At 36.7% G+C, this 12,737-nt stretch overlaps 2 protein-coding genes across 6 annotated transcripts in view; one reads left to right on the forward strand and one right to left on the reverse strand.

The window, feature by feature from the left end:
- The first annotated feature begins 346 nt into the window (after nucleotides 1–346).
- On the forward strand, nucleotides 347–8,012 carry LOC121432602 (lysosomal-trafficking regulator-like). Its single transcript, XM_041630671.1, has 5 exons — nucleotides 347–511; nucleotides 3,382–3,551; nucleotides 4,758–4,988; nucleotides 6,746–6,912; nucleotides 7,625–8,012. Exons 1-5 carry the CDS (start codon nucleotides 416–418, stop codon nucleotides 7,786–7,788), a joined length of 828 nt encoding a protein of 275 aa, XP_041486605.1. The 5' UTR covers nucleotides 347–415; the 3' UTR covers nucleotides 7,789–8,012.
- The window catches only part of Arid4b (AT-rich interaction domain 4B), a 79,399-nt gene continuing 68,562 nt past the window's right edge, over nucleotides 1,901–12,737 (reverse strand). For 2 of the 5 annotated variants that reach the window (XM_041630673.1, XM_041630672.1), the window contains exon 8: nucleotides 11,352–11,467. In XM_041630673.1, the coding sequence (XP_041486607.1) occupies nucleotides 11,371–11,467 (97 nt within the window). In that variant the 3' untranslated portion in view covers nucleotides 11,352–11,370. Of the gene's footprint in view, nucleotides 2,075–4,920; nucleotides 6,882–11,351; nucleotides 11,468–12,737 lie in introns of those variants that run through there. The other 3 variants (XM_041630675.1, XM_041630674.1, XM_041630677.1) reach the window with 3 other exon arrangements.

Raw genomic sequence — 12,737 nt, forward strand, 5'->3', positions numbered from 1 at the left:
GCTATCAATAGATGCTCAGTTAGGGGTAAGACTCATAAGCCCCTCCTGCCTCCATGCTGGGCTGTTGACTTGGATTGTTAACTTCAGATGGTTTAAGTAACATATGTGGCAGCCACGACTGCATTTTAGTCTACTATCTGCTGGAAAACATCCACACATCTATCTTAACAGACAATGGTAAGTTGGTTAAGCGTGCTTAAATTAGGAAGCCCTTTTAAACTTTCTGAGCATGTGTTTTGCATGTTAAAGTTGATTCTCATTGTAGTTCCTAGGGTGTTTTTCATGTGAATTTCCTTCTGATGCTTAGTAAGGCTTTTCTGGTTTTTGTCACAGTGTCACTGAAGACTGTTTGATACCTATCTGTTGTGGGCTATATGAACTCTTAAGTGGAGTTCTTCTTATCCTGCCTGATGCTATGCTTGAAGATGTGATGGACAAGATTATTCAAGCAGATACTCTTCTAGTCCTCGTTAACCACCCATCATCTGCTATCCAACAAGGAGTAATTAAAGTAAGGGCACAGACTACATAAATGATACCTTCGTCAGGAAAATAAATATATGTATAACTTAAATTGTTTAGCCGGGCGGTGGTGGCGCACGCCTTTAATCCCAGCACTTGGGAGGCAGAGACAGGCGGATCTCTGTGAGTTCGAGACCAGCCTGGTCTACAGAGCTAGTTCCAGGACAGGCTCCAAAGCCACAAAGAAACCCTGTCTCGAAAAACCAAAAAATATATATATATATATATATTGTTTAGTATATGTAAAGACTTAAAGCTTATTTTATTTTTAAGAAGAATGAACTGTCGTGGCTAGAGAGATGCTTAGACAGAGGTCCCAGGTTCAATTCTCAGCACCCACCCGGTGGTTCACAACCATCTGTAACTCCAGTTCTAGGGCATCTGACACCTTTTCCTTGCCTCTGTGGACACCAGGAACACAAACAGTCTATAAACACACATGCAGACAAGAACCCATATACATTAAAAAGCAAAATAAAATAAAATTAATAAAAAATAACAATCTATAATTTTGTTATTTCATATTGGCATTTTATGTAGTATTCAGTTCAATCTTAAGTCTTTTTTATACATTGATCTGTAACAGTCAGTTTACCAATAAATTCATATATCTTAACAGTAAATCCATTTGACAAAAATTATAGGGATTATGTAGTTTAGTGGAAATCTTTCCTGCAGTGTAGTATCAACTTTTGAACAGTTAAGTCTCAGCTCACCTGTCTCCTTTTTAAAGAGGTCTTCCCTGATTATCATAAGAGAATTACTTCCCTCTGGTCATATTCTTTATTCATATCACCTTTATTCATATCACCTTTTTCTTATTTGTGTACTCATTTTTAATATCTAAAGTTGATATAAACTGTGAGCATCAACATTTGTCCATATTTGTTACAAACTGAATATATACTGTCGAATAAATTAATGTTCCATATGAATGGCTAAAAATGGTTAAAAAGCTAACAAATATTGAAATCTCTTTTAAAGATTCTTATTTTCTTTTTTTTTTAATTGCGAAAGGAAGAAAAAAAACATAAACAAAAAACAAGTTTCCACCTCCTCCCAGCCTCCCATTTCCCTTCCCCTCCTCCCACCCTTCTCCCCCTCCTCCCACCCTTCTCCCCCTCCCCCCACTCCTCTCCCCCTCCCTCTCCAGTCCACAGAGCAGTCCGGGTTCCCTGCCCTGTGTTAAGTCCTAGGTCCTCCCCCCTCCGTCCATATCTAGGAAGGTGAACATCCAAACTGGCTAGGCTCCCACAAAGCCAGCACATTAAGTAGGATCAAAACCCCCTGCCATTGTCCTTGGTGTCTCATCAGCCCTCATTGTTCGCCATGTTCAGAGAGTCCGGTTTTATCCCATGCTTTTTCGGTCACAGTCCAGCTGGCCTTGGTGAGCTCCCCGTAGATCAGCTCCTCTGTCTCAGTGGGTGGATGCACGCCTCATGGTCCCGAATTCTTTGCTCATGTTCTGCCTCCTTCTGCTAAGATTCTTATTTTCTTTGATTTGTCTGAATGTAGGTGTTGTTCAGTTTCTTGCAGTTCTAGTATAAAACTGCTATGTGGAATATAAAGGATAATAATATAAGTCCTCACATCAGTGCACTTACTTGTACTAGGAGAAAGGCATTGGCCTGCTAAGTATGATGTCAGGAATTCTGTGGCAGTGTTGATAAAGAATGGGAGCACGAGGAAAGCAAGTCAGTATTATGAGAAAGTAAAGAAGGATTCATGCCAAAAATGCATTTTAATAGTTGGCTGTAGGCTTAGTCAGGTCTTTATGGAGGGTAGTAAATTAAGTATGTTTGGGGAGAGTCCTGTCACCACTGTGAGGGACCGACTGAAAAGGAGGGAGAAGAGCAAGTGATTTGCTACAGACAGCACAGTCCTTCAGAGAGGAAATGACTGTGACAGTGAATTCAGTGCAGCAGAAAACTCAAGAGCTCATGGCCTGGAATTATACAAGTCAGAGGACTCAGATTTGAGAGACTTTTGAAAGAGACAAACCTTCATATTTATATGTGGGGATCAGTAATAGAGAAGCCAAGAGGGTGTTGTGCTTAATCTAGAGGGACGGTTCTATGGTTGATCTAAATTAGTAAATGTGGGAAAGGTGGGTTTAGAAGGAAAAGTAATTAATTGAGTTTTACACATGTTGTATTTAAGGAGTTAAAAAATAAGGGGTAGCAAGGTAGCACCAAGCCTAATAGCATGAGTTTGAGCCCCAGGACCTACGCAGTAGGAGTGAACCAACTCACACATGTTATTCTCTCACTTCCACATGTGCACTGTGGCACACAACTCCACCTCCCCCATACAAAATAAGTAAATAAAGTTTAAAAATTCTGTGAGTGTGTGTGTGTGTGTGTGTGTGTGCGTGCGTGTGTGTGTATAGTTTCTGAGATTTCTGTTAAGAAAGAAGGAAAGGAAGGAGAGGAGGAAAAAGAAAGAAGTCTTAAGATGGAAATTCAGGCTTTTGCTCAGGATCTCTCAAGAAGTCTAGAAATGGAGGTCTCTGTGTGTGTGTGTGTGTGTGCAGATATGAAGAAAAATACAGTGCACTGGTTTCTTTCCCTTTGAATTAGACATAATTTTCTGCTTACATTCAACCATGGCTCCCGGAAGACTGCTAGATCCTTTGCTCAGCTACAGAACATCATCAAAGAAGTATTAAATCCCCAAGAAAGTGTCACCACTAACATCCCAGAGTGGCCTGTTAATCTCTATGCACTTGACATGGTTTTCAACTTTCTCTATATGTGGCTATGTATATGAGTAGCAGGTAATACAAATACAAGAATAATATACAGTCTGATTTATACATATTAAATGTTAACATCTAAATGGTCTTAATTTTTTCTTTAGCTGTTACATGCATATATTAACAGAGCATCTAAAGAACAAAGGGACAAGTTCCTGAAGAACCGCGGCTTTTCCTTACTAGCCAACCAGTTATATCTTCATCGGGGAACTCAAGAATTGTTGGAGTGCTTCACTGAAATGTTCTTTGGTCGACACATTGGCCTGGATGAAGAGTGAGTTCTCTGCCATAACTAAGAGATCTTTTGTCTTATATATAAAATTAGGTGATCCTTTGGGATCATCAGAAAAAATTCTATAAATCATTTTCCAGGGAATTAATTTATTATTTTATATATGACAATCTTTTTACGTCTGTCTTGGTGTTTTATTCACTAGTTAGAAACTGGAAACAACTGCAGTAGAAAGTGAAAGTGACAGAAGATTTGGCATATCATGAGAAAGCTACCCTGAAAGAAAGGTGGCCCCTTTAATCTCAATTAGATGATATTTGTGACCCATACAGGACATCCTCAGTCCCCTCAGAATCCTTCCTTGGGATTTCTGGATGTGCTGATTGTTCAGATTTGACTTTGGTGTAATGTTTGAGGATTAACAATACAAGCAAAGATAAAGAAAAAAATTCGCTGAAACTAAAAGTTTGGCACAATTTTTTTTCTGTTTGATAGAGAAAAAATATGTATTTCTTTAGTGTGGTAGACAAATTCAGACCTTGGGGAACTTAGATTATTTACTGTGATCATTTTATTCATATGTGTGTATTGCTGGAGATCAAATCAAGGACCTTATGCATGCCAGGCAAGTGCTGTACTGCTGAGCTAAATCCCAGCCATGGTAATTTTAGTAGTATTTTCATTTGAGTGAATTTTTTGTTTTGTTTTGTTTTAGAGCAATTCTGCATTATCTTATTTTAGTCTCACAACACTCTTGTAACGAAATTTGGGCAGACACTATCATACTGATTTGTCGATAAGGAAAATATACAAAATATTTAGAATTCTGCTGCACCACAGAAGCAAGTGATATTAAGTCATGGATGAAAGATTTGTTCATGTGTACTGAGCTATTCTTAGTAGTTCACTGTCACTAAAATAGTTTGTAAATTTTTTCCTTTACACTGTATAGTTCCACATGGCAGATGTTCTTTGAATACAAGATTGTCAGTGGATGAATTCAGATGAATCAATTGAAGTTATGAAATTGTGTGTGTATTTCACCTTAGTATTTATGCATTTTTTTTAGGTTTTGCCTTACTAGATACTATCATCTTTTTTTAAAAAAAAATTACAAATCCTTATTCCCAACACTTTTTTGATAACTTTAAAATCAGGTTAAAAACAGCTTTGTGGTGTCAAACATATTTTTCCAGTTTGTGTCTGACTGCTCCTAACATGCTCTTCCCTGTATCTTATTTATTACAGATTTGATCTGGAGGAGGTGAAACACATGGAACTTTTCCAAAAATGGTCTATCATTCCAGTACTGGGACTAATAGAGACCTCTCTCTATGACAATATACTCTTGCATAATGCTCTCTTACTTCTTCTTCAAGTCTTAAACTCTTGTTCTAAGGTAGCAGACATGTTGTTGGATAATGGTCTACTCTATGTGTTGTGTAATACAGTAGCAGCCCTGAATGGATTAGAAAAGAAGTAAGTTTATTAAATTGCATCTGATAATTTAAATTACATCTAATTAAAATTACATCTGATAAGATCATTAGACTGTTACCTTAAAGAATTGATTTGTTTTAGCCAGGTAATGGTGGTGCACGCCTTTAATTCCGGCACTTGGGAGGCAAAGACAGGAAGATCTCAGTGAGTTCGAGGCTAGTCTTGTCTACAAGAGTTAGTTCCAGGAGAGGTACCAAAGCTACACAGAGAAAGCCTGTCTCAAAAAAACAAAAGAAAAAAAAAGAGTTGATTTGTTTTGTAAAACTTTCAAAGAATTTCTTTCCCACAAAATTAAGTTAACTTGGAGATGGCATGTTTTCATCTCCAAGATGAAATGTTTGATTAAGAATAGTTTGCTTATATGACTTGGTTTTGAGCATTTAGAATTGAAGACGGTAAGTTTACTCTCAGGTATGTTTATCAAGCTTCCACTATAGTCTCTGTAGTTCAACTCCCTCTCCCCTCAGTTAGGAATAGATCAGATAGAGCTACAGAACTCACTGATCCACTTGCAGCTCAGGAACAGCAGAGAACGTGTCTCATCTCTTTTAACTCACTTGCTGCTGTATCACTGATACTATGGTCAGTTTATGATAGTATGTTCTCACTGCTAGTACAAGCTAACTTCTAATAGTCAAAAGGACACTTACAAAGGGCTGCCTGCCAGTTGAGTAAGAGCTTTGAAAAGTAAATTCTTAATTAGATTCTGTGCTTTTGATGTCTCCACATCTGATATAGTTACCATTTTATTAGCATAATTTTAAAATAGGAATCTGTAGATGCACCATCTTATTGTACACCAAAGCACTAAATGTTGTCCATATTTTCACAGAGTACAGAACATATCTGTATCCAGTGATTGTCTGGGGCAAAGATAGACTCCTTATACTCACTAAGTTCAGCTTTCACTGGGCACTTATTATATATAGGGTTCATGTGCTTGTGCATATGAAAAGTAAAAACACAAAGTATTGTATTTCCTCAGCACATTTAGTATTGATTGCACTGCAAAAAATTGGTAAAGATTGGAAGATGCCTATAGGTTTGTTCTGAAAATAGTTTTTCCTAAAAATAAATCATACTGATAGTCCCTGTGTGATACTGTATTAATTGACCCTAAGAAACTTATATTTCTAACCCTTACTTAATTTGAAAAAAACTAAATATAGAAAGTATTTGAGCCTGTGTCATATACCTGAGTAGATCATCAAGGTTAAACTTGTGGGCATAGTAACTGATTTATATTTATTGTGTGTTTATAAGTAATTAATACGTGTTCAAGCTTATTATCCTTCATTCAAGTTCAGGATAACTTTAAACTTATAATCCCTAAAATGAATTTATACAGCTGAAATGCAGAGAGATTAATTAATCAGTTCAAATTGACTAACCCTTAGTTTTGTTACTACACCTTATTCTTCACCCTTCATGTAGGCTAGGAACCTGTGTGAGTATTCCCTTAGTATCTTGTGTTAATCTCTATCTGCTGTATCTGATGCACTCCTAACTTATCTAATTCTCTGCAAGACTGTAGTTTTGACAGGACTCAAAATGTCTTTTTCCATTCCTAGTGTACAGGGTGTATTGCTCACCATAGGGTAAGCAAAAATAAGTATTGCATGAATGCATACTGATAGCATAGAATTTAACCAGCTCTTTGTCTTAAATTGTTGGCTATTTTACTTATAAATGTCTTGGGTTTTTTGTTTGTTTGTTTTGTTTTTGGCTCATTTTAGCATTCCTTTGAACGAATACAAATTGCTTGCCTGTGATATACAGCAACTTCTCATAGCAGTTACAATTCACGCTTGCAGTTCCTCGGGCTCACAGTATTTTAGAGTTATTGAAGACCTTATTGTACTTCTTGGCTATCTTCAGAATAGCAAAAACAAGAGGACACAAAGTAAGAATCAATTTTTAAGAAATTTTTCTCATAATTCTTTTACTGAAAGTTTAAACTTAATTTTGTGTTGGTATTGTTATTAAAAAGCAGCCTTTGGATGGTTGAAAATAGAGTGATTGATGACGTGATATAATTAGTTTCTGGCAATATATTACTGGCAGAAACTAATAACATTTTTTTAACCGAGTAGAATGCAAAGGCTTATGTGGAAGAGGAATGATCTTTAATTTTCTTTAATTGGAGCTAATAAAGTCACTGAAACCTGAAAGCATGCGGATTATTGAAGCTTTTACTTTATACAAAATTACTGATTTTGAAAGTTATTTAAATGAAATACATTTATGTTTGTTATTTTTTAATTCAAATTTCTATAGTAAGGCTGAGTATGATGATACATATTCAAAGTGTAGAGACAGGAGGATCAGGAGTTCAAGTTCATCTTCAGCTACATAGCAAGTTAACAATCAGCCTGGGATACAGGAGACATTGTTTGTCTCAAATAAAATAACAAAAAATTTATAGTGCCCGTAGAGGAATTTTCTTTAACATTATTTTTAACTTATGTCTAAGTTCTTTTCGTTTTGATATTGAATATTGTGGTTTGTTTAGATATTTGAATATTACATACCTTATATAGTAGATGATATATTAATTTAGTTAAAATATTCAAACAATGATAGCTTGAAAACATTCTCGTCTCTTCTGGGTTTAGATATGGCTTTGGCCCTGCAGCTTAGAGTTCTCCAGGCTGCTTTGGAATTTATAAGGAGCACAGCCAATCATGACTCTGAAAATCCAATAGATACAGTCCAGTCGCCTTCTGCTCACCACCATGTAGTGTCTCAGAAGCGGAGAAGCATTGCTGGTGAGTATTAAAATGGCATTTTAATAATTACACATTGAAGGCAGCTATACTCTCCTGTATTCTGATGTCATTTGCATTAAAAGCATTTTTCTTGCTTGGCATGGAGGCACATGCCTTTAATCCCAGCAATATGGAAACAGAGGCAGGTATGTGTCTGGGAGTTTGAGGCTAGCCCTATCTAACATACCAAGTCTCATCTCCAAGGAATTAAACTGTATTTCTTGGTTTAAAAAAAAATTAAAATTATAGCTGGGCAGTGGTGGTACACACCTTTAATCCCAGCACTCGGGAGGCAGAGGCAGAGGCAGGTAGATCTCTGAGTTTGAGACTAGCATGGTCTACAAGAGCTAGTTCCAGGACAGGCTCCAAAGCTACAGAGAAACCATGTCTTAATCCCCCCCCCAAAGAATCTAATTATAAAATCTGAGAGAGTTTTCCTTTCAGCAGAACCATTGTACCAGAAGACGCTGTACAAATCTTGTCCAGGTTTTATCCTAATGGAAGTCATCAGGTTTTTAGGAGGTGCATGATATAATCAGATAGATGTTCATTGTATAGAGAGAACTTTGACTTCTGTGAGGAGTATGGACTAGAAGAAGCAAAGTGCAGAATCCAGGCAGATAGGAGTATCTTGCAAATGAATAGAAAACACATGGTGTCAGAGCTTTCTGTGAATTTGTGTGAATCATCAAATGATAAATGCTGGTACATTTTCCACAAAAACTGCTGCTTCTTTTATAGAAACATAAACTAGAAAGATAACCTAGGATCTATGTTCATATACACATAAACATACATATGTGTCTATTATCTATATACAGTGGATATACATAATTATGTGATAGAATGTAATAGTAGTTTAGCTGCTGCTTAGAACATAGTATCTGCAGTAGCTGTTTTATACACACACTTGGATACATATGAACAAAGTGCTTGGTATATTTCTTGGAGTTACTCTCACAGTTTTAAAGGCTTTTAAGTTCAGACCTTTCTCCCCTTGTACTAATTTTCATCTTTGGGTTCAATGCTATGCAAAATTTTAAAGCCATGTGATGAAAAGCCCACACATAGAAAATACGTCTAAATATGTTTGTAGTAATATGTTTAAATTATGATAAGTCAAACTTACAAAATATTCATGTAACTAAACTTGCTGCCCCTATGTAGTCTTCCTTGTTGAATGTCTGGACAGAGTCTCTCTTCTTGAACCACTCCCCCCATTTTATATGTCTTCTGTCCCACGTAAAAATTGTGTCCTTTTCCATTTCTAACTGTAGTGGTCACTTCCTATATTCCATGGCATGGAATCTTGTTTCTCTAGCAGTATCACTTGTAGGTTTTATATTCTTAAATTCACAGAGGAGGTAGACATTGTTATGTTCCAGATCAGTCTTCGTTCAGCCTCACATGTGGATCATTCTGTTGGGCAGTCCTGAGTTCCTGTCAGCCCAGTGAATGGGGCCAGATTCAGACTTTTCACACATGCGCACACACAGAGAGAGAGAAGGTGGTGGTGGTGGGGAAGAGATGGGAGGATATTTTTGCCTAAATGGTATCATTCTCTACCAACTGTTTATAAAATAACTTCTATTTCTGATCAGTATAGACATCCTTTCACATTAAAGAGCACAAATGTCCTTTAATGGATGTTTGGTAGTTCCTGTATTGTGTGTTGTGATCTTCCCTAGCTTTTTTACTTTGAGCTTTTGCCATTATAAACAAGATCATAATATACAGTTTTTTCAACTAAAAAACTTTAAATATTATCTTCAATACTTAAAAATAGAGGAAGTAGTAGAGTATTATTCGAGATGATATATATCCATGTAAAGTATCATTCATACAGATAGATAATAGATTAGTATAATTAGCACACAAATGAATTTCCTTTGTATTTTAACCAATAAAAATAATATCAACATGAAATATGCTTTATTCTTTTGAGGGATGAGATAAATATTGCATTTATATCCATTATTTAATTAATGTTCTTGATAAAAATGCTCTTCATTCATTCAACCATTAAATAATTAATGTGCACCAGCCACGTACATAGAACTGGAGGGAATGATGGATAAGCATATAAGCAAATGTATGACTATAGTGTCAGATAGTGATAAATATCTTCCTGTGACATAGCTCTGCTTTATTTTTTTTTTAATATATATCTTCTAACAAGGAAACTGGGGCTTAGAGAAAGGAGTGCTAAAGACTTCCCCTGGCCATGTGGCTCTAAAGCATGAGTGCTGAAGTACACGTCTGCACTCACAAATAAAGACCGTGTGAGACTCTTACTCAGTGTCTTACTGCCTTGTCTTGCCCGGGGTATGTTTGTCATTGGATTCTACATAAAGAATCTGTGGATAATGTGAGGATGAATTGACCTTGAAGATTAGAAATATTGTCCAACAATAATATTTTTAATATCTCCAAGGATAATTTTCTTTTTTCTTTTTTTTTGCCTGAAAGGTGACTCTACCCACCAAAATTATTAACTGATTAAAAATACTTACTAGCAGACAATCTAAAAAAACTATTAAAAATTTAAATATCATGTAGGGTGAGTCATTAAAACCTGTAATAGTTTAGTTAGATGCAAGTAATTTGTAAAAACAAGTTGTTGATGGAAATTGATATTTGTTTTCATAATTTAAAACAAAGGTTCAATTCCAGTGAAGGGTTCTATTACTCCTCATATACCAAGACGTCATTTTGGTTCCTATGGCCAGCTTCCGATGCCCTTCTTCAGTCCATTAAATCAAGAATCCTCCCCGCTCTCTCCTGGATGCACCATGTGTGCAGCGCTTCCCAGAGCAGGTGCAGTAAGCGCAGGAACAAACAGCACTTTGCCTTGTTCAGTCTGGGGAGGTGTTTCTTCTCAGGAAATGCTTCCCAAATGATGCGTTTACCCCAATCATTGTACTGACAAATTGCTGGGCTTGTATCTACTTTGTGATTTCTTCACTCTTGCTGACTGATTTCTTATTTGTCATTATGTATAATTTTCCAAACTATAAGATTCAACAGGGATTACCAGGGCATAGTAACATTATTACTAAATTATTATGGTCATGATCATCTCCTCATCCTCTTTCTCCTCCTTTTCTTCTTCTCTCTTCTCCTTCTTCTTCTTCTTTTTTAACCTAAATGTCTTATTCTTTAAAACTGTTGATGATTTTGGAATACAAGGAAGTGAAACAGTGCAAATAGTCGATCAGGTGTCAAAGCCACAGAAGCCCATCTGATACTCTGAGTTTTTCAGAAGACTCAGACTTGGACAAATGATTAGCATCCTCCTGTGTCACTGGCTTCAATGCTGTTATTTTGGACTTTAAATCAGTAGTACTGTTGCACTTCTTTGGAGAAGGAAAAGTGCTAACTTCTCTTACTCTTTTTCCTTAATATAAATTAATTTTGTAATAAAAAGTTTTTCTTTTCATGACAAGTAATCAAAAAATTATAGTAAAAATAAGTTCACTGGCCATCATTTACTGTGGCATTGGATAATTTATGTACTTGAAGGTCCTCGAAAATTCCCCCTGGCTCAGACAGAGTCTCTCCTAATGAAGATGCGCTCGGTGGCCAGTGATGAGCTACACACTATGATGCAGAGGAGGATGAGCCAGGAGCACCCCAGCCAGGCCTCGGAGGCAGAGCTCGCCCAGAGACTGCAGAGACTCATCATCTTGGCTGTGAACAGGATCATTTACCAAGGTCAGAACTCAGTTTTCTCCCTTTCAATGCAGATTTACAGGTTTAAATATGTCAGATGGAGGTGATTAGGTTTGCTTTTTTAAGATGTTATTTTTTCTCTTCTGGAGCCTTATGTCAGAGACTAATACCCTACTTCTTAATGTGTTAAGTACTAGTCTGTGTTAGCCATTGATTTCAAAACAATATTTTTTTCAGCTTTTCTTTTGACAAAGTAATATATTCATGGGCTATTATTAGAAATAATAAAGAGATCCTACAGTTTTTCCCCATGGAATCTTGCAAAATTAAAATACAGTGGCACTCTCAGTAAGGAGACATGGATATAGTCAAGGAGGACATTTTCATCCCCAGAAAGAATTGCCATGTTGCCTTTTTATGGTCAAACTCACTTTCTTCCTCCTCAGCCCCTATCTACCTCCAATTTACCTTGCATTTCTGTATTTTTACAATGTTTTTAGGAGACAGCCAGACACAGTGATTTGTGCCTGTGGCGATCCCAGCACTGAGGTGGGAGAACTGTTTGAACCTAAAATGTAGTAGCAACAAAAGTATTATAGCTGTGTTCAATGGTGCATACTTGTGAAGACTGAGGCTGTAAGATCACAAGTTTGAGGCCACACACACACAATTATATCAGGACTGATGAGTATTCCCTAACATTATCATTCGATAAGTTACCATTTGGCATATATACCAAACCATCAAGTTGCATACTTTATATATAAAATATAATTTCTTTCAGTAAAATTGAAAAATTAAAGCACCATCAGTGAGTCAGAATAGAACTCTAAAAACCATTCAAGGAGTCTGGAGAGATGGTTCAGAGTTAAGAGCACTTGTTGCTCTTGCAGAGGACCCAGGTTCTGTTCTAGCACCCATATGGTGGCTCACAACCATTTGTAACTTTAGTTCCAGGGAATCTGATGCCTTCTTCTGACCTCTGAGAACACCAGGCATGTATGTGGTGCACAGATATACATGTAGGCCTAACATTCATGAAGATAAAAATAAAATTTTCTTAAATTTTATTGAAGAGAAATAACCTGAAGAGAAAGCCAGACTCTGCCTAGAAAACAGGGATAAGAGGGGATGAGCACAGGGCACATCTAGAAGGGCACAGGCCTACACTGGAATGCATAATGAAGGTACATGTTCCTGTAAGGCAGGAAATTAGGCTGAAAGGCTGCGCATGTAAGACTTTCAGGGAAAATACATTTTATCTTTATAGGAAGCAGAAGGATACTGG

Source organism: Microtus oregoni, unplaced genomic scaffold (assembly GCF_018167655.1).
Source record: "Microtus oregoni isolate MIOR12 unplaced genomic scaffold, Mior012 000035F_ref0000213, whole genome shotgun sequence".
In the NCBI taxonomy this organism is placed as follows: Eukaryota; Metazoa; Chordata; class Mammalia; order Rodentia; family Cricetidae; genus Microtus; species Microtus oregoni.